Raw genomic sequence first — 23,385 nt, forward strand, 5'->3', positions numbered from 1 at the left:
TAGCCGACTTGTCGTGTATTTGAAGACTATACACAAATAGCAAGGAATTAATGAATTTGGAATGTTAAATATTAATATTATTTGATTAAACACAAAAGTGGGCGGGATGACGTTTGCCGGATCAGCTAGTTTAAAAAAAAATCTAATTTAAGAACTATAGTCGGATTTAAAACGTTATATTTCCAAAACAAGAAAAATTCGAAGAAAAGGTGTCTTCATAAAAGCCATTTGTGACATCATTAATTACAACTTTGCTGAACTCATCATTTCTCTAGAGCGCAAGACAGAGGATTTAGATTTTGCAGCGCAACCAGCGGTGGAGTTTCGAACTAAAACTCATTGTCGTTCTTCAAAGCTTTTTTATACAAATATCTTCTGAAAATTGTGTGCCAATAAAACCAGTGTTTAGAGAGCAAATAAAGAAAGTTACGATTTTGAGCCCATTTTTTTGGCAACAATGCAGTCTCTGTGAAGCTATCTTTTTTGTGTTTTTCACAAAGTTGTGTGTTTCGAAAATATACAAATATATGCTGACATTGTTGCTTTCTAAATTCTAAAAACAGAAGGGTTGTGTGCAGAGCCACGAACGCAAGGTTGACTTAGAACTACTATCTTTAATGTGGTGACAATGAGAAGATTCAAAATGGTGGGGTCGATTTACGGTCGTTCTGAAACTCAAGTTGTTAACTACACAGCAAAAACGAATACGACATTAGATAGGACCGTCCTAGTGGCCATCAACTAGTAAACTTGAGCAGAAGCAGGCACATTCCCGGTTAACTAGAATTTATAGTGCTAGGGAAAGAGAGTGCTAAGCTCGCAATCAGGTCAATTGAAATCTGCCTTTTAACAAGGCTAGATCATTTGCAATAACACAGTGTTTGCATGATTGAGACAACATTTTATTACGTTGCTTGGGTGTTGCATATTGCTGAAAGAAAATTCAGCTCGTGCTGAGACATGAAGATGGTGTCGAATTTACAACCATTTTCGCCAGCGCGTTCCAACATTTTGAATAAAGTGTAATGATTGAACGAGAAAATATCAACTATGTTAACTTTACAATCAAGTATTTATATGTCGCCAAAAGGACAATTGGCTGTTCAATTTAATATGGGACATGATGCTGATCGAATCTCTGTGCTATCCCCGACAGAAGGAATAAGGCTCTCTTCTGATAACATAGTGTAAAGCTGTATTCACACTGAAAATTTGACGGCCGACAGGATTGCCAGCATCCCAAAAACGTTTGTGTGTTACCAAAAAAACGCAGAGTTCCTCACTGGAGGGGGTACTGGCCTATGCACCTATCACTGATACTGCCGCTACAGCACAAACACAGCTTTTTTACTAGAGAAAAAATCGCCGCTGACTCCGTGCCACTAACTACTACTACCGCTGCTTCTACCCGCTGCCGCTGTTGCTGTCCGCTGCCACTATAGCTGCTATTCGCTGCCACTATAGCTGCTATCCACTGCCACTATAACTGCTACCCGCTGCTAGTGGCTATCCACAAGTGAAATGATTGATATTTGAGCGGATGCATATATGATTTTTCAATCGATTGTTGAACAAACGAAGTAAATCCATTCAAAACTAACCGATATAAGCATTTAAAATTGAACATAGATTTCCCCTTTTCCGTATTTAGTTTTTCATATTTCACACCTATGTAACCGAACTTTCTGAGACACGTAGTTCTACGTCAAAAAAATCGAATTTAAAGAGCTAGACTGATGCGAAACGGTATATCTCAAACCAAGAGAAGTGTCTTCTGCAAAGTCTTTCACGCTCTCAAACTTTGCTGAAGCTACCATTTCCCTAAAATGTGAGACTGAAAACAACTCTTAGTCTAACTCATAAACAGCATGCAACACCTCAAGTGAGGTCCACGTTGCTACCGATTTCAAACACTCAAGTATTTTCCATTCAAGCTATTTCTAGTTCTTTCTCGCTATCGTCGTTGTTCGCATTCGTTCCCGAGATCATATGCACACACTCGCGCCTACTCTCCTACAACCAGCCGAAGACAATTGTTTCAAGAAATATTGCGATGGTTGCGAAGGGGCAAAAAAATTATTTCGATTGGGCTATTGGACTACTCCAGCAGCGGTATACTTCGGCTGGTTTTGCATTAGATTGCAAAGCTTACCAAAGCAATGTGATCGGCGGTCGATGCACGAACCAAAACTGGGTAGATGACATTTTCGTTTTTGAGCACCGTTGTTCAAGCACTCCGCCTAGTCGAGCTATTTTAGTCTAGTACTCCTACTCGCAAGCAGGAACTCGCGTACTCTTTCATAGTCGCTGAGTTGCTAGACAAAAGAGCTTTTGCGCGCCGGTGAAGCAGCAGCAGCAGCTACTCCGGGGTGCATGAAAAATAAAGAGTATATACGAAGCGTGTGACTTGATAAGCGTTGCATATGTCTCATTCTCAAGCAGAAAGGAGGAGAAAGGTTTTACTTCTCGCTCGCTCTGCAACGCTGCTAAAAAATTAGATACCACTATGCGTTGCGAGGTCATATTGGACTGGCATGTGTTTGATTGGCTTTCGATTGAGCGTAATTGAATTTTAAATACAGTTGCTGTCACCAAGAGCGGTGTATTGTTCAAGAAGGATTAAAATCGTAGATATAGCGTAGAAGGTTCCTGTTATTTTCATCGCAATATCAGTTTGAGATAAACATTTGATTGCGTGTATAGGATCATTTTTGAAGTTACTCGATTTTTCTCATTCTAGTAACTAATGTTATTTTTAATCAACTTGAACATTTCCAGGCAACATAGGGCAACGATTTTAATCGACTATTTTTTATTTTGCTGTAACATTCTTCTAATTGCGTCCAATTAGTAAAAGGGCTTATGTAACAATGGTGTTGATGATAGAAAAAATTTAAGCCAAAATGGTTTGTTTGATCGGTGTAAAATCTTCAGCGAAGTTGGTGATAATAGTTTTGTCCTTCCGAAAAATTCTGTATAAAGTATAAGGTAGAAAAGTCGAAAAAAATATAAATAGTATCAGTCCTAAAGCTCGTTTTTTAAAAAGCTTCTTTCTTATAAAATCTGCAAAAGGTTACCTTAATTCCAATAATCTGCTCAGAATATAATTCCAAATTTTGATATAATTCAGCACAAAGAACTTTAGCCTAATTTTCATCGCAGAAAATGACTTTCTTTGCAGTTGTATACGAAGTTGGTTTATTTGGCCAAGGTGATTTGGAAAAGGCACCTATCATGAGCAAATAAAAAAACAGTTTTCAGATCACGTCCCAAATTCTTTTTTGCTGCTGCGCCGGAAATTCGATTAAAATCTCCCACTGTGAAACAACTAGCGAATCAAAAAATCCAGAAAACGTTTCTGCTCCTTGTTTCGAGCGAACAGTTCAAATCGATAGCAAATGCCCTTTTCTCACGGCCAACAGAAAAATGCTGCTCCATTAGGCTCATCTCATGCAATGCCACTCCGGTTGTTATTGATTATCGCGCTCAGGTAAAGGTAGGATTTTTTCACAAGAACCTTACCGTATCAATCAGAGCTGGGCAAAGGGTCAACAGCTATGTGAGAGATGTATTATACACCAGTAGAAATATTCCACTGTGATTCCAATCGTTGCAGCCTTGTACACCCACGTATGTCTCTCCTGTCTTAGCTGAGGGTGAGATTAATCTTCTTAAATAATAAATACCAGTTTTCATTCATTATCTATATGCTTCCGTCAGACACGCGCTGCGAACCACCACTTGGAATATCGATTTTACGATGCATTGTTGTAAAATATCGAACCTACAAATCTATTGCACACTGTCAGTTTCGCACACTTGTTAGGATTCAACTATGTTTGCGGCTAACGACTGTAAGCCGTCACGGATGACGATACACAGTTCCTCCGGTTAAAATAATTCAACATGCACGGCTTTGCTATCGCAATGCACTTTGTGAAATCGACCCGCACCAAGCTTGAACATAATGGATGCGACTAAGCAACTCGATCGATACTAACGACATTATCAGTTTACGATGCGACCGGCAGGAATTTCTTTTCCTTGAAATGTCTAGTGGATGGATGAATGATACAGATTTGCTTGCTTTCTTCATTCAACACGGGTGTAGTTGATAACGAAGCTAAAATAGAAGTTTTCATAGAAAGTTCAGCAAAGCTAACGTTTTTTTATTGATAAAAATCTGTTTTAATGGAACTATTCCTAGAATCGAGTTCCTTTTAGCACCAATTTAATGAAAACAAAAAAATTTAATTGAAACAAGATGGCATTTGTGTGTTAATCATAAAAAAGGCTCGGGAAGATTATTGAAAAAGGTTAGTGGACGTGGAAAATAATGTAAACAGTCTTGCTCAAGCTAATTCAATAATATCTACCGGGACAGAATGTTCAAAATAGAGAACCCAGAAGAAAAAGGTTGTTATTTTGTCGTTTTAATTTATTTTGCGGAAGATTTTACTTATTAGCTGGCTTGGCCGTCGGCAGCTGCTAGCTAAAAAAAGTCGAATTTTCTTTGGTTGAGCCCAGTGTTAATGAAAAGCTTTTCGACCCAATAGATGTCCTGAATGAATAAATCTTATCTATCTTGAATTTTTGATTGTGATTTCCGATATCCTTATACATTCAAAAATTCGTATTTCGTTAACCATGGATTGTAGATTTAAAGTCAGTAATACTCCAAACTCCAAAAAGTAAGTTGGTAAATTCATAACCTAGTTTACACCATAACCATGAAGCATAAAACGGAAAAAATAATCATCGGACAGCGCAATATTTTGGAAATTTAGTGGATAGTGTAGAAATTATCACTAGAGCGTTTCCATGTATATTTGAACGCATTTGGCCAAATGGAGCCAAGCATTGTCGTGCTGTAAAATCACTATCACGCGCCTCAATTCGTTTGTGGCCATTTTCCTTTCCTGATAATTTCGTTTCGATAACTTGAATAGAAGGTACCGGCCAAATACACTTCGTCACCTAGTGTAAATATTCGACTGAGCCGCTAGCGAGGAAGCATGACTGGGCAGTTTTCAAAAGTTTTTTTTTACTACGGCATTTAATTACCCCGGGGATCAAATCTCAAGGAATTCTAGTTTTTTTACTTCTGAATCCGTCTTGCCGTCCGCAATCGTTTAGGATTAGCTTGAACGATAACTCATAGTACTTGAGCAAGCTCTTCTGTCGTTTAGCACCGAACCTCGTCAAATAATGCGTTTCTAATCCTGCGTCTTTGAAGGTTTCATCCCTGCCTTCAAGTGGACGGTCGTCACCAACGAAATCCCCGTCTTTGAAACGACAGTCCTAATCAAATCACGTTGCGGCTCTAAGTGAAACAGCAGCATAAGAACTTTCCGCAAGGACGATAAGGGTATCGGACTACTGTAGCAGCAGTTAAGCATAAGTTTACGGTAGGAAACTTGCAAAGAAGTCCGATGCCCTTATTGCACAAAATCAAACATTTTCATGCAATCAAAAATATATGACGCCTAAACAAAATCACAAATTTTTCAATAGTTTTATTTACCATATATCTTAACTCAATATTCAAAACATAGCAGAAACGAAATGAAATGCTTGATAAAAGATACTATTCGATATTTTGTTTCATTCAAATACAAGTTACTGCCCAACAACATTCACTGTATTTGAAATACTGTACATCTAGTTTTCGAACCTTTACCTACATAGTTTTACTGGCTGTAATAAAAAGGACGCTATTGTTCAAATAATAGCATCAACTAGAACACAGGCGGCAGGCAGTGCAGTCGATAATTAAAAGCGTCGCTCAGTCATGAGTCCTATTTTTAAAAATTACATCAGACGCTACGATATGCATTCACTGCGAGGAAATAGAAAACCGCTAAAGAGGCGAAGTCAAGCAAAACAGGCTCACCCCGTTTTTTTTTTTTTTTTCATTTATTTCATTAAGCCTCCCCCAGTTCCCTTTTAAACGCATCCGTCGGATCCGAATGCATTCGTTTTTTTTTCGCTACGGCAGTCCATTTAGTTTCAAGCGAAGCGTTTATGCGGGCGACATTTTTCTCGACCGGATATCGAGCGTTCCGTGAAAGCTCGTTGTGGTGCGGAAATCATTAACCCAGTTGTTGAACTTCCGAAACGAATAATGTTCATGATTGCTGTTAACGATTGGTTAACTGTCGTGTTTTGAAACTGGATGACTCGGAAACAAGTGTATTAACACCACAATAAAGTGACTACCGGTCAATGTGCAGTTCATAAATTTTGACACTGGGTGTCATATGCAAAGCGTTTCGATTGCTGCAAACAATGGATTACTCAATTATACTTCAACGAGAATCACAGGTGTTGTTTTTACTTGGAAGAGTGTGGTCCTTTGATCTTTATTTAGATAGGACGAAATAAAATCTGCAATTTAGATGTTTGGCTAAACCGTACCCGGTCAGATCATTTGGAATCAACCCTCTCATGATATACTGCGCCCAGTACCAAAGATGTATACCACTTTATCAGACTCTATTGCTATCAGACTAAAGTTGTAAATTTTCTCTTATCATAATTGCTCTTTTCCTACCTGTTCGTCCGGTGCTTGTACGGCATCAAAGCCATAAGCAGATTGCAAGGATGTTGTTTGTATATTGCGGTTAAACCATCACCCATAATAATTTATCTTCATTACCGTTGAACAAACCTCAAAACTGAACAGAGTGTAGAGTAGTAATTCCATCTTTCATATAATGCAGTCAATGTTAAGTTCCTTTGAGAGGTTCTTGTGTTAAGTATCGTACGAAAAGAACTTTCTATACAAATTAAAATCCATGTAACGTGAACTGCACATTGACATATTTTTAGAAGAATTTTGATTGAATATGGGGTTACAATCTCCCAGTAAATTCTGAAACCAAACGGACGAGGGAAATTTTACCTGACCTGTTTCATTCATTTTCTTTTCCTTTTCCACAATGCTGCTTTATTGCCAGTCATTTAATACCAGAGTGATCACTGAAGCATCCATTGCTCTCATCACGGTCCGTAAGCATCGAGTTGTCCGTGCCCCATCAATGCCACTGCAGATATTGATCCAATGAAATATATTGCTTATTAAGAGCGCTTTACCGTTGATTAAATATTGATTCGCTTTACCGCATGTGCGTGTAGGCTTTCATTTAATTTACTATAATCAAACAGTTTCAATGTGATCTTTCGGCATGCAATAATTATTCTCTCGCTTCTACCTCATGAAGTCTTTCGATTTTAAATATTTTGTCTTTTCGAAGAAGATAAAAAATCTACTCCTCGCAAAGTGTCCTGATTATTTTAATGTCAGCTGACGATTTGAATGAAACTTTGTCCAAGTATTTGGCTTACTTGTTTTACTTGGCGATTGTTCATCAGGAAACTATGCCGAATCTGTAATACGCCTCTATAAAACTCGATCCAGTCGTCTCTTACACCCGCTGCTTGGGCATCTTCGCTGAAAGCGCACTTTAACACTTGCGGGTCAGTTTCGCAGTCGTCAGCCTCTATCCGGGTCTTTGTTAAGTATTATTATTGCCGGTCGCTCATCCGCCATACGTGCTACATGACCAGCCCACTGTAATCTACCGTATTCCATCAGTTTAACAATATTCGCCCCTGATTCATACGGCTGGGCCACACCCCATTTTCTTGTTTGCTACCGAGTATTGATCGATGGATTGTACGGTCGAAGACCCCAAGCACTCGCCGATCGGCCTCCTTCCGCGTGAACGATTCATGTCCGTAGAACACCACAGAGGAAATCAGCGTTCTGTAGAGCCCAAATTTCGTATGGATCTGCTGGCTGCGAGAATCTGTAAGAAGCTTTGTGCACTGCCGTAATTTGTTTCTTCACCTCGCGGCTCACGTCGTTATTACATGTCTCGAGTGTGCCAAGATCAACAAGTTCATCAACCACTTCGGAAGTATCCCCATCTATCACCACCGCAGCACCAACGCCTGTAGTACTACCACGCTCTCTACCAGCCACCATGTATTTCGCTTCGATCTTCGACCGTAGAGGCCTCCTCCACAGCTTTACGACGATTCATCCGCGAAGCCTAGAAGCATGTGAGAGATCGTGATGATGGTGCCGCTCCTCTGCAGACCTGCCCTTCGTATAGCATCTTCAAAGCTATGATGAACTCTTGCTTGAGACCATCCAACGTCACAAACGCGATGTGAAACCGTTAAGAGGCGCACGTGTTAGCTTAATCAATTTGTTGGGAAACTATTTATGTATAATCTGCCACAAACTCATTGCAATTCACTGGATCGTACGCCATCATGAAATCGATGAACAAATGATGTTTCTGCAATTCGGAGAGGGTCGTAGGTCAGGTAGTGTGGGGTTTCACCAACTAAAAGTCCTCCAGTCTCCAGCCCATAATACTCCAAAAGACGACCGCAAGGTATTGCTTCAGGGTGCGGCTTTTATGCTTTGTGCAACCTCCTGGCTCTATTAAGTCTCCTAGCTAACTAGCCAACTTACCTGGAGACTAGCAGTTAGCTTACACTGGCGTGTCAGTGGTCAACCTGTCGGTTGCATATCTCGCAACTCTAGGACTATTTGATAGGCGGCTGCACAAACCGTCCTCCAGATGTTCGGATCTTCACACATCCCCCGAACTAGGTTGTCTGGAGTAGTATCTGGCGCGCTCATTACTGTTGCATGCGCAGAACGAGGATATACGAAGAAGATATACTTAGCAGTCTCTTCCACATCCACGCACTCGGGGCACATGGGGAACCCCGCCTGACCGAGCCTATGTAGATACTGCCTGAAGCAGCTATAACCTGACAGGATCTGAGTCAGGTGGAAGGTAACTTCTCCATGGCACCTCTCACCCATACGGATACCATTCTTTTCGGACCATTCCTGCTGCCATCTGATCATGGAGAATAATCTTCTTGTACTTCATATGCCCCTTGTGTCACGTTAGTCGAAGGATTCTACGTCCTTCCTAATGGCTATGCTGATAGGCATCATGCCGGATAGGACGCAGATTGCGTCGGATGACACTGTACTAAACGCACTCGCAACCCTCAGGCACATGAGCCTGTAGGTACTTTCCAGTTTATCACGATAACTGTTAGTACCTAGCGCTTTGGGCTACACTGGGCCCCCATACCTAAGTATGAACGAAACCAAGCAGGCAAGAAGTTTACGCTTGCTACCACTCACCGCTGAGCTATTCGACATCATTCGAGATAGAGCTGTAATAGTTTTGAAGCGCTCTTGCAATCATAGTTGACGTGACTCTTAAATGTGAGCTTATCGTCAACCATAACCCCCAAGAGCTTCAAAGCCTACGATCACAACTCCTACAGGGAACTTGAGCTTCAACACCCCATCCGGTGGGACACCGGTCCCAGCATAAGATCTTGCGGTACTCCTGCGGTAATTAGAACGCACTTCTTACCGTCCTCCGTGTTGTAAATTAGTACTCGATTCTGGAAGAAATTTCCCAGAATCTTATATAGCGACACCGGTACATGGATGCTCCTGAGCGCAAGCACTATGGAGTCCCAACTGGCACTTTGACGATTGCACAATAGCGTATCGCCCTTCTCTTGCGCTGGGGTGCTACCTTCGCCATCTCGGTGGCGGATAAAATAGCACCCAGCGTGGACCTGACCTTCCGGAAACCGAACTGATTACTTGCCAGACCGTTTGCACCCTCCGTGTACGTCATCAGTCTGTTGAAGATAAGGCCCGTATGCCGATGGATCCTATAGCGGTTTCCCAGCCTTTGACCGACCAATCTCTGCCGCTTCCACCTTTCCAGGAAGAGGCAGTCCTGATTGCCAGGTTAGAGACTTCATCCGCTCCCGGTGCCTCGCTAACCTTTAGGGAGTTGGCGATCACGATGAGTTCCTCATTCGTAACCCTTACCTCTCCCTCGATCTCGATACGGCTGTCGTCGCTCACACGAGTCTCATCTAGCTTGCATATGGTTTTTAATTTTGTGAATGGCAAACCCTCTTTCTTTTGCTGCAATACTGAAAAATAGATTAACAGAAGAGCAATTCTCGTAAAATCAAACCACTGGTGACACGAATTTTAGACAATTGAAAACAAAGTTAATATGACAATACCATAGTTTATTTTAATTACTAACCCCTTCAGTTACAAAGGCGTTGGACAGTTTTCATAAAAGTAGCGATTCTTTCTGAGCGTCTGTTTCCCTGGTTAGGAGCGGCTTCCAACGGACGACAGAGTTGAGAAACGTGTTGTCTCGAACGCTATTGCCAAGATGGCAGCCCCATGATAAGACTCGGTAGCGTGGCCTTAGTAAGGCAAATTGCCTTATCCAAGCAGCACTTGCAACATGTTTTCAAATGAGACTACTCAATATTTGTTGTTTTAAAACTTTATTAACGGTGCTAGAAACTTTTTCGGTTACTCTGAAGAAATATAAAAGAATTGAGCAACATTTTGCTATTTACGTGTATCATTCTCGTAACTGAAAACTAGAAATTGCTCAATAGTTTTCTGCAATCTATTTCCAACTGCATAGTCCATGATGCTTTTAAATAACAATAATGTCACATGATGTTGCATATTGTTGTTTCACAAACGTTTTTTTTTAAGGAAAGCAAACTAGTGATGAAAATGTATAGCAACATCTTGTTGAACCATAGATTTGCTAAAATTACCACACAGTAAACAGCCATCTCTAATATAAACGATAAAAGATTATTGTTGGAAATATGGTTTTGTTATTCCATATTCCGCATGTTTAACACTGCAAATCAACTTAGCAAGGTTTTCTGAACTATCGTTTCCCAAAACATTGTTCATATTTTGGCGAGTTTGAATCATAAAATTTCTTTTACAACACTGTATAAAAGGCGCGTGAATAATTACGAAGTAAAAACATTTTTTGCATGGGAAATTTTGAATCGCAGGTAGAATAACATTCCTATCAGAAGCGTAAGTAGAGAAAAAGTTCGATATATTTGAGGTTTTTTATAATGTATGTAGTTATATTAAACTTCGCGACACCATCACCGAAGAAAAATGACAGTAAAGGTAAACAAACTTAACTTCATTTCTCCTCTCTTTTCTTCCTATACTGCAGCGGCTATCGATGCAGATGATGGTTCACATAGCACTGTTAGTTGCATATAGGCTCCACCTCCTGCGCTTTTTCGGTTATTTACAAGTTGAATAAAAGTAACGGATGCGATTTATTACAATCTTTGAATGCTGCATTGAGAGTTACATTTGCTTCATTGCAACAATGCGTGCTGCTTGGGTAAGAATTGCATTACAAACAATCAAGAAAATATAACTTGGAACATTCGGAACAGACCACGGACCAAAAATGGAAACTCGCTACCTGGAACTGCAAATCGCTAAATTTTATTGGCGAAGGCAGGACGCTGCTTAAGAACCTAGAACCCCGTAAATTCGGCATCGTGGCTCTGCAGAAGATCTGTCGCAAAGGTGAGAAGGTGTGCAGAGTCTGTGGCAACAAGGCCCAGTCCTACCAGATTGCCAGAATTACCAGAATGCAGGATCGCGTAATCAACTGGAAGGCGATCAAGGAGAGGATGTATTGGTTGAGGTTAAAGATTGTTTCTTCAACCACAGCATCATTCCGCACAAAGGTAGCCACGAGACATCAATATCGTGATCGGGGATATGAACATCCAGGTTGGCATGGAAGTGATGTACAAATCGGTGATAGACCCCCAAAGCCTACACACCGGCACGAACGACAATGGCCGACTTTACATCAACTTTGCAGCTTCCCGAGGTCTGGTTCTCGAAGGGACCTTTTTTTCAGGCAAAGATATCCACAAAGCTACCTGGAAACCACCTAACCACCGAACAACAAACAAAACTGACCACGTTCTCAATGATAACCGATTTTTCTCGAACACCACAAACATACGCTCCCCTCGGGGTGCGGTAATAGGCTCGGACCACCGCCTATGCAGTACTCGGAACTATCTACGGTATTTCACACGATAAAACCGTCCTCCTCGGCCCAACATCTTGCACTTCACGAGGCACTATCTCATACGAAGAAACTATGTTTTGACCTTCAACGATGGATAGGACAAACTATGCGCGGTCATCGGAGAGGCCACAGCCGCGGCACTAGGTGAGGTAACGTCGAACCGACAAAATGACTGGTTTTGCAGCTTAAAAAAACTATCTATGCATCGCCACAAGAGATAACGCAGCCAAATATAGACGAGCTCGAAATGAGTTGACCTCGATGCTGAGGGAAAAGAAACGTCAGTAGGGGGATAGAGGAGAGAGAGCTGGAGCAACTGTTTCGGGATAATGACACGCCCAAGTTTAACGAGAAGGTAAAGCAATCCCGTAATGGTTACGCACCGAGCCAAAATATATGTAGGGACGAGGAGAGCAACCTGATCACCTTGGAGTGCCCACAAACGATAACAGTGTCCCAATTTCCGATATCCTGGAGATCAAATGGTAAATTGGGTTACTAAAGAACAATCGAGCTACAGGCAATGTCTACCGGCGGAGCTCTATAAATACGGCAAAAAGGCGCTAGCAACGACATCCAACTGTGTAAATTCCAGGATTGGGAGAAAGAGAGACTGCCGGAGGAATAGATGGAAGGAGTACTAGCAAAAGGATAGAAGCAAAAGGATACAAGCAAAAGGTACTAGCAAAAGGATTCATAGAGCAGTACCCAGCGGGCTTTACACAAACACGCGCTACTACAGATCAAATTTTTACTCTCCGGCAGATGGGCTTCAAGACAGCATATCATACAGTCGATCGAGACCAGCTATGGTAAATGATGCATGACTTCTGTTTCCCGGATAAACCGACACGACTTATCAAAGCTATCTTGGATTGAGTATCTAATGTGTTACGTGTGCGTATCGGTGACACTCTCGAATCCCTTTCAAGCGCGCAGACGATTGAGACTATTCTGCACGTTGTTCGATATTGAAAAATCACAGGAGGGTTGTGTGCAAAGCCACGACCGCAAGGTTGAAGTAGAATACTTTTACAAGAAAGATAACCCGGCTGTGATATCTAACCATAACCGTCTTCTTCAAGGCGTTACATCCTCGTTAATGAAGTGTTGTGAAATTTCTAGAACATACTCAGCACCGTGAGCAGAACGTGCCGAACTTTTATGTTTAAAATCGGATTTGTTTCGTATATACCGCTTGTTATTCACAGTATCAACAAATCGTAATAAATATCACACTGCTCTGCATTTGCAGCAGCATCTAACCTCAGTTGCAGTTTATTAATAACCATTCATTATGCTCTTCCAAAAACATTTCGTAGTCTTGAAACAGGCCGATTGCTGCAATTGCAATTTTAATTCAATTATTGCATAAATGCTTCATGGTCAGATATACCCGCTGCAACTGCTACGCTATTCGCAACCATGCCACAATTGTGGCCGCTATACGCTGCCATTGATAACGCTGCTCCTGCATCAGTTGGCCCAGTTGCTATCGATGCTGAGATCCGCTGCAACTAGTGCGCTATCCATTGCTACGCCACAGCTGTGGCCGCTATCCGCTATCGCTGGTATCCACTGTACTGCTACTGCTGCTGCTAAGGGATGACTGCTGTTGTCGCTGTCTAGAACTATTATGAGCGGCTTCGGCTCAAACAGGCTTTTATATAGGCCAAATAGCATATTTTCAAATGCAAGGTATATGATTCTATCGACCGTGCTTGGGAAGCAATCATATAACGACCAATCAGAGGTCAAATTTTTCGTTTTAACAAGGCTCGACTATTTTCAATAGTACAATAGTTTGAATAATAAGATTACAATTTTCTTCAGTTGGGAAAAATCTTAGAAGATTTTCCAATCTATTGCTGCAAGAACCAAAGAAATCCATCGAATACTAACCGATTTATTAGCATTTGAAATTGGACATAATTTTCACTATGTAGCCGAACTTCCTGAAAGAAGTATTCTACTTCAAAAACAAGAATACTATATCAGATAACTAGAACTGACACACGTCTCATAGCAGAAACTTTTCACATAAGAATTAAAGGTGAGGAAAACACGTTCAACCTACAGCGTGATTCGATCAAATTCAGATTGTTTGAAAAACTAAAAATCAACAGTGAACAACAACAGAAACCATAAGATCTGTCAGTAATAGGATGTAAAAGGAGGAAATAAACAGAACGATAGAAGTGAAACAGTACGCCGGTATAGATTTTAGTCTAAAACGTAAGTGTTGTTTGAAAAATGTTAAATAAGGTTTTGTAATTTAATGTATTTGTAGCATCCGCTGAAAATGACTGAAAAACAATAAATAAGTAAGTTGAAACGTCCGGAAATTGGTGGCTTTTAATTTATTTCTCACCGATAAACGCCGATTATTCAACATAAATAAAGTTGTTCAACGTTGCTCTTGAAGGTGCAATGCAACGAGACCTACGATTTTCAGCAAATTTAGTCAACTCATAGGCTTCGACAACTTCGATGGCATTACGAAAACCTTTGCGACGGCGGAAGTAGTTAACGCCAGACTTAAAGCGTAGATTAGGAGAGTTGGACTAGAAATGAATGTGTCGAAAACCAAGTATAGGAAGAGGAGAGGCTCGAGAGAAACCAACATTCGCCTCCCCTAGACGGTGATGGACGACGGGCTGAAATCGGGCTGGAAATTGGAAGCTTCGATCCAAAAACACACAGCGCCGCACGAAACTGACGATGTACAAAACCCTAATTAGACCAGTAGTTCTCCATGGACTTGAAATCGTGACGCTGGGAGTGTGTGAGTGTGTACGTCATATGCTTTTGCAGACTAGTTCACTGAACAAAAATCTGTATTTTTTTTTAATTTTTAACGAATTTTCTAGCGATTGAAGAAACAATAATTTCAGTATCCAACCCCTCCCCACTGTTTGCTGCCATTCTGTCGGCAATTGAAATGAAATGGTATTCTACCAGTTTTTTGATCGTAAAGTATACATTTATAATAGTTCAATATGCTTTTTTAGTGCGAGACATATTTATCTGCACACCATTATAACAAATAAAATAAATCCGACAATCAATCAATCCCGAAACTCAATGCAACAATAAACTAGAGCCGTTTTTTACCATGAACTGTCACAACCAACAAACAATTTCTCGTAGTAACAAGAAAAAATGTAGCACTCGGAAAAAGCCGTCGTTTACAGGGCAAATTTGGTAACTCCCATCGCCACTGTAAAAACGGCAAGCCAAGCGATGGGCAGCCAGTGATGGCAAAAGTTTACCCACGTGTAGCGCCGGAACGATACTGTGTCGATGGTTTCGGTGTGCGGTCTACTGTGTCGCGGCTAAGCCGGACTGACGAAAACATTATTCACAGATGAGTGCCAGGACCGGGTGCTTGCAGATATGATGACAAATTATTATCGCTACTCAAATAGTTTCGCTTTGCTGGGGCCGCCTGCAAGTGCCCTGTGTGTATAGCTGCCGTATATCCTTCTGATCCTTGTGCTGTGCATCGAAAGGTACTGTGAGACAACGACGAGGATGAACGATAAATGGATTTCGACATGTTTGCGAATAATATGAATTCACTGCCAGCACGTCGATGCACAGTGAACCACATTAGCAGCACGATTGTAGATTATACTGAGGCGTTTTTGGTATGTTTGCGGATTTATTACGTCGCTGCACGGTTGGAAAAGTTACACAGTTTCCCACTTTGTGTGCGGTCCGTAAACTAGTGTAATTGAGAAACACGATTCATGTATTTAGGAATTCAACTAACCGCCATCGTTTCACAATCATCGCCGCAACCACCATTTAAGGAGGATTCCGAGTTACTTGAACAAGTAAGATTTTTCACAGTGACACCAAGCAATACCATCCGTTGATTTACAGTCCACAGGTCACTGCACGAGAGTACAGGCAGAATAAATATGTGCTCCCGTAATTATAACGTTGCTAGCAGTCACAGAAGTGTGTAAATTACCAATTTGGTTTAATGTATAAATGTGTAGGATCGTTCTTTGTAATGCGCGGTGTCGTTGGTCGCCGCCGATTCAGCCAAAAGGGTAAATGTGGTCGAATAAAACAGACCGCTTATGTGAACAGGCAAGATGTGCACAATCGAAACCGGCTGATAAACGTTTTGACCGGTTGACGGTGGTGGAACCGCTAATTGTACTGGTATTTGCGGTATAAGCGCGAAATACGCGTTCATCCGAATCAAAGCAAAAGGCTCCGGTGGCTTTCGCTGATTGCCACCGGGCACCGATAGCTATTAACGGCGCTGAAAATCCTACTTCAATTCTATTTTATTTACATTGACGTTGGTAGAGTTGGACGGTCCGAAGTTTCATAAATGCAAATGAAGCATTCATTTTATCGAGGAATTATTTTTGATATACGACTACGTTTTTCTCTATATTACGGCTGTAGCCCACGAGGACTTAATACCAGTAACTTTCATATGGATGGGAAAAGCGAAAAAATGGGTGCACCAAAGCTCAAAATAGTTATCCTAGAAAGATTATAGATTTTTAACTATTCTTGTGAAATTTGGTGACTCTAGCCAGCGTAGAAATGTGTCAACGTCAAAGTGTCGCAAAGTATTTGTTCGCCGAGTTCGTTGCTTCAATGTTATTCTTTCGAAAAAACTCATTTAAATCTCTGAAAAAAAATATTGGTGGTTAATCCAACATTTACAGGAATGGTTAGAAAGCTATGATCTTTTTTTCCAGTTTGAGCTTTAGAGCCACACCTGTGTTGACCAATGTAATCAATGTGTCGGTAGATTCCTCCAGCACTCATGAAGAATCTTGCGAAGGAACTTACATATCCATATGTTCAATATGTCGCTCGAAACTGGAATTTTCCCAGATATATTGAAAAGCTCATTTTCGGTGCCTATTTTCAAATGTGGGCGGAAATCTGACATACGTGATTATCGTGAAATCGCTATTATCTCTTAGATTCCCAAACTCTTTGAGGAAATTGTCAATGAATAAATATTTGTTCAAATCAAAAATCGAATCCCACTCCCACTTAGGACCACTTCTTTTTATTTTATACTTAAGCCCTATTTAGAGTTCCAAGCGAAGTGAAAATCTCATACAAAATGTTCATTTTTTCACGCTCGTGAAAAATGTAACCTGCAAGAATTTCACTTCGTTTGGAATTGTAAACAAATTCGATCTAGCGAAATCGAAGGTTGTGGATCTCATCTTTTCACTTGGGTTTATTTTTTTTCACGCATGCAAACGCTAATGAAAAAAGTAGTAGCAAGCGAAAACTTGTGTGCATTTATATTCTGTCAGTTGCAGCCAATTTTCATTTCGCTCGGAGTGTAAACTCGTGAATTTCGCTTCACTTAATCTGTAAACTGCACGCTGGTGAAAAATCTGCGTGTTCCTCAAACGGGTTTTCACGACAGATTTCGCAAGCGAAAATTTACGCTTTTTCACTTGTCAAATTTTTCACTTCGCTTGGAACTGTAAACTATGCCTTACACGATACTTCCTTCGTCCTCAAAAATATGAAAGTACTAGTATATGCCGACGACATGAAGCTGTTTTTGGAAATAAAAAACCAAGAAGACACCAATGTATTACGAAGCGTTGCACTGCGCGATGCCTTGCAAAATTGCGTTACGTGGGGGTGGGGGGTATTGAAAATTGCCAAATTTCATTTCAAAAGAACCTGATGACTGGCCCAATTGACGGATAGACCAGGGTTACCAGATGTGCAGATTTGTCTGAAAAATGCAGATTTTTAGAGTCCGTGTGCAAATTTTTATTGATTCGCAGATATTTGCAGTTTTTTCGTAGTTTCTGCAGTAATTTGTCAGAGTTTTCTTATATACTCAATGCGCTTTCTCGAAATGTGAGCAGACATTTGTAAACTTTTGCCTGCGCGCGCGAAAATTGTTTGAATCACGGATAATTTTTTTTTCACAATTCAAGCTAATTGTTTTGGTTTTTCGTGAAGTTGCAGACATTGTTCAAAAACATCTAGCATATCTGCGAAAGACTGACGCATATTATGCTAGGAAATGCCTTCTCATATCCATAGATCAATTTACGTACAAATATGTTACTGCACTCGGTAAGTAAAACATAAACAAATCGCTGTTTTGTTTGCAATGCTATGTTTTTAGTAGCTAGACAAATATGCAGTTGAACACTTACTATATGTTCTATATATAACTATATATAAATTATATGTACTATATATAAATTATATGTACTATATATAAATTATATGTACTATATATAACTCGGTTCTAAATAAATTTTACATTTTCGAACACGAATCAAAAGAAGCTGCTGAACAATCCTCCAAAAATGGCAAAAAGTGATAAAAAATCGAAACAACGAGATGCGATGGTTTACAATTTAGAGGAAACAACAGCAACTTTATACGATTTACAGGTTTACTAGTCTGCGTTGGTGAAAAATAACTTATCTCTATCGTAAATCCGAATAAAGTTGGTTTCGTTTTCTCCAAACTGTAAATCATCGCATATCGTCGTGACCAATTTTTGCTATTTTTTGCCGATCAGCTTCAACCGATTCTCAGTCACGCATGAAAAGTATATTAAGAACCGAGTTTGAAACATAAAATAGGTGTCCAACTGAATCTTTGTTCCGCTGTTCAAAACAGCGACGTGTTTATGTTTTTCGCAACGGCACTAATACATTCTCACGAAAATAAGGTCTATATAGGTATATAACTGTACATTTGCCAGACATCGAAAAATATAAAAAGGTCAAACCTGATAAAAAACGTCAATGACGGTCGGATTTTTTTTTTTTCTTCACATAACATTTATTTGACACGGCACAAATACAATTTAATGTTTAACGGCGCCAATTATATCTGATGACTTAAAAACTAAAGCAAATTTTTTATCCTCGCTGCCGACTACGAGCTGAAATTAAGTCTAACTTAAAACTAGCATGGGATTTCCAATCAGTGTTTTGTTGTTCAATGGTCGTCTGATAATCGTCGAATGGCATGTATGGATTCGTTCTGCTGAGCCACGATGTCGTGAGTTGGGACAGAGGCTCGTAGTCCTTGGGTCCTGGTTCTGTTGTGCGGGGTCTGGTTGCTGGTTTTGTGCTTAAGGTTCAAACGTGTTCTTGTCGTTTTGTTGGGTGTAGACGGAGGGGAACGGGACTAGACTGGGGCGTGGATGGATTTCAGGAAAACGTATATAAGGGACATGTAGGATAGGTCACGGCTCGCCAAGACATCACGAACAGGAACAGCCGGCTGTCTACCCTCGGCCTGCAGGGAAGCTATTAATTTAGACCTGGCGTCACGGTGTACAGGGCATGACCAAACCACATGCTCTATGTCGTGATAACCTTCACCACAGGCACAGATACCACTTTCCCCGAGCCCAATACGGCGGAGATGCGTATCAAATCTATAGTGATTGGACATAAGCCGCGACACCACGCAAATGAAATCTCGACCAACATCCAACCCCTTGAACCACGGGCTCGTCGATACCTTGGGGATAATGGAATGTAACCACCTTCCCAGTTCCCCTCTAGTCCAAGAATTTTGCCAACTGGTGATCGTATTCTGACGTACAAGTGCGAAAAACTCATTAAAAGCAATTGGTCTTTCATAAATTCCACCGTTTGTTGCGCCCACCTTAGCCAAAGAGTCCGCTTTCTCATTACCCGGTATCGAGCAGTGAGAAGGGACCCACGCTAAGGTAATCTGATACGATTTTTCGGATAAAGCACTGAGATGTTCCCGTATTTTCCCCAGGAAATACGGAGAGTGCTTAACATCTTTCATCGATCGGAGAGCCTCAATGGAACTGAGACTGTCCGTAAAGATGAAATAATGGTCCGTGGGCATTTTTTCGATAATCCCTAGGGTGTACTGAATTGCAGCTAATTCTGCGACGTAAACAGAAGCAGGATTATCGAGCTTATGGGAGACGGTTAAATTGTTATTGAAGATACCGAAGCCAGTGGACCCATCAAGAAGTGATCCGTCAGTGTAGTACATATTGTCGCAGTTGATGTTTCGATATTTATTGGAAAAAATTTTAGGGATCTGCTGCACGCGTAAATGATCCGGGATTCCACGAGTTTCTTCTATCATGGATGTATCGAAAAACACAGTAGAATCAGAAGTATTTGATAAGTCGACACGATTTGGAATATTCGAAGAAGGGTTAATATTTTGGGACATGTGATTGAAATACAATGTCATAAAACGGGTTTGAGAATTAAGTTCGATTAACCTTTCAAAATTTTCAATCACGGGACGGTTCAAGACCTCACATTTGATTAGAATACGAGAAGACAGGCTCCAGAAGCGGTTTTTCAATGGTAGAACTCCAGCTTAAACCTCCAAACTCATCGTATGGGTCGACTGCATGCAACCTAAGGCGATACGCAAACAACGATATTGTATTCGCTCCAGTTTGATCAAATGTGTGTTTGCTGCGGAGCGGAAGCAGAAACACCCGTATTCAATAACAGACAATATCGTTGTTTGGTAAAGCCTTATAAGGTCTCCTGGATGGGCTCCCCACCATTGTCCGGTTATTGTACGAAGAAAATTCACTCTTTGTTGACATTTTTTCATCAGATACCTCACGTGACAACCCCAGGTGCCTTTAGAGTCGAACCAGACACCAAGATATTTGTGTACCAAAACCTGAGAAATCGTTTTACCCATTAATTGTGTTTGAAGCTGAGCAGGTTCATGCTTCCTAGAAAAAACTACTATCTCAGTCTTCTCCGGAGAGAATTCGATACCTAGCTGTAAAGCCCAAGCAGACAAATTGTCCAAGGTATCTTGCAATGGTCCTTGCAAATCGGCAGCTTTGGCTCCTGTAACAGAGATTACACTGTCGTCTGCAAGTTGTCTTATCGTGCATGAATTTGCCAGACATTCGTCGATGTCATTTACATAAAAGTTGTAAAGAAGGGGGCTTAAACATGAGCCCTGGGGAAGACCCATGTAGCTAATGCGAAAAGTTGCCAAATCGCCATGCGTAAAATGCATGTGCTTTTCGGACAACAAGTTGTGCAAAAAATTGTTCAAAATTGGAGAAAATCCTTGTCGGTGAAGTTTACCCGAAAGAATGTCAATAGAAACGGAATCAAAAGCCCCCTTAATGTCCAAGAACGCAGACGCCATTTGTTCTTTACGAGCATACGCCAGCTGAATATCTGTTGAAAGCAACGCAAGACAATCATTCGTCCCTTTGGCACGGCGGAAGCCAAATTGAGTTTCTGATAGTAGACCATTTGATTCGACCCAGTGGTCTAAACGACGGAGTATCATTTTTTCCATCAATTTCCGGATACAGGATAGCATTGCAATCGGCCTATAAGAGTTGTGATTAGAAGCTGGTTTCCCTGGTTTTTGGATGGCGATCACCTTCACTTGCCTCCAATCCTGCGGTACAATGTTTTGCTCCAGGAGCTTATTGAACAAGTTCAACAAGCGCCTCTTGGCATTGCCGGGTAGATTCTTCAACAAGTTGAATTTGATTCTATCTAATCCAGGCGCGTTATTGTTACAGGACAGGAGGGCAACTGAAAGTTCTGCCATCGTAAAAGGTGATTCTATCGCGTCGTGGCCCGGAGACGCATCGCGAACAATATTTTGCTCAGGAACAGAGTCCGGACATACTTTCCTGGCAAAATCAAATATCCACCTACTTGAAGACTCCTCGCTTTCGTTGACCGTTACGCGATTCCGCATTCTTCGGGCTGTGTTCCAAAGAGTGCTCATCGATGTCTCCCTCGACGTCTCGTTCACGAACCGACGCCAATATCCACGTTTCTTTGCTTTAGCCAAGCTTTTAAGCTTGGTATCAAGCTCCGAATACCGTAAATAGTCGCCAGGTATACCTCCCGTCTGGTAGGCCTTAAACGCGTCGGATCTTTGCGTGTAGACATCGGAGCACTCTTGGTCCCACCACGGAGTGGGAGGCCGTTCTTTGATCGTTACGCCGGGATATTTCTTCGTTTGGGCTTGCAACGCGGCGTCGAGAATCAAGCCCGCGAGGAGGTTGTATTCTTCAAGTGGTGAATGATGTTGAATCGACTCGACCGCTTTTGAAATCATTTCCTCGTATAACTTCCAATCGACATTTCGTGTGAGGTCATACGGAATGTCAATTGGTCGCATGCGAGTTGACCCGTTAGTAATTGAAATAAGAATAGGCAGATGGTCGCTACCGTGAGGATCGAGGATTACCTTCCATGTGCAATCCAACCGTAGCGACGTCGAACATAAGGATAGATCCAAAGCGCTTGGGCGCGCTGGAGGTTTCGGGATACGTGTTATTTCACCGTTGTTTAAAATAGTCATGTCGAAGTCATCGCAAAGGTTATAGATTAAAGAGGAGCGGTTATCATTGTATGGGGAACCCCAAGCCACGCCATGAGAGTTGAAGTCTCCCAAAATCAAACGTGGCGAGGGAAGAAGTTCTATTAAATCAAAGAGCAGCCGTTGCCCAACCTGTGCTCTGGGGGGAATATATATTGAGGCAATACAAAGCTCTTTACCTTGTATTGTCATTTGACATGCGACAACTTCGATGCCTGGAATCGAGGGGAGGTTAATACGATAGAAAGAATAGCACTTTTTAATCCCTAAAAGTACTCCTCCATATGGGGTGTCTCGATCAAGGCGAATAATATTAAAATCATGGAAGTTGAGATCAATATTTGAAGTAAGCCAAGTTTCACAAAGGGAAAATGCATCGCATTTGTTTTTATTTATCAAAACTTTAAACGAATCAATTTTTGGTAAAATACTTCTACAATTCCACTGTAAGACAGAGATAGAATCCTTCATATACGCAGTTGAATTAGGCATCGAAGGATACAATCGCTGCAAGGAGAGGCCATTGGGCAGTCAACTGCTTCAAAAATGATCTAACTGTTGGGAGGAATGCTGTAAGAAAAATTTTAATTGGATCGGGTACATTGAAAGTTTCAAAAATCCAGTCCACAATGTCAGAAAATTTCACTAATCCAGAGTTTGTTTCATCAACTGGGAGTGTAAAAGGAGCAACTGGGGTTTTAGATGTTCCTGGCAGTGCTGGGAACTCCTTCTGGGACTTTAAATTTGCCAGCCCAGGAGGAGTTTGCTTCGGTTTTTCCGCAGCACTGTTTGGTTTGTTTGTAACCTTCATTTCACTTTGAGAAATCTTAGGACCTTTTCTGGGAAGTTTAGGAGAGGAAACACTTTTCCTCTTTCTAGACTCCCCAGGATTGGCGTAAGATGCTCCCGCTGGTGAATCGTCAGAATCGGTTTCCTCAGAGGGCAACAGATCGAAGGGGTTCGAAGTAACGGGAGAAGTGGTAACGGTCTTCTTCAGCATGTCAGCGTAGGAACGCTTTGAACGCTCTTTGAGAGACCGTTTTATTTTATCCCT

The 23,385-nt window shown here is 41.2% G+C and overlaps 1 protein-coding gene across 7 annotated transcripts in view; it reads left to right on the forward strand.

Moving 5' to 3' along the window:
- Positions 1-23,385, forward strand: part of LOC129730320 (prolyl endopeptidase FAP) — a 343,985-nt gene that overhangs the window by 176,778 nt on the left and 143,822 nt on the right. Inside the window, exon 1 of one of the 7 annotated variants that reach the window (XM_055689576.1) lies at positions 6,026-6,324. The exons of the other annotated variants lie outside the window; for them this stretch is intronic. Coding sequence (XP_055545551.1) covers positions 6,289-6,324 — 36 coding nt within the window. The 5' untranslated portion in view covers positions 6,026-6,288. Of the gene's footprint in view, positions 1-6,025; positions 6,325-23,385 lie in introns of those variants that run through there. 7 annotated transcript variants of the gene reach the window in all.

Source organism: Wyeomyia smithii, chromosome 3 (assembly GCF_029784165.1).
Source record: "Wyeomyia smithii strain HCP4-BCI-WySm-NY-G18 chromosome 3, ASM2978416v1, whole genome shotgun sequence".
NCBI lineage: Eukaryota > Metazoa > Arthropoda > Insecta > Diptera > Culicidae > Wyeomyia > Wyeomyia smithii.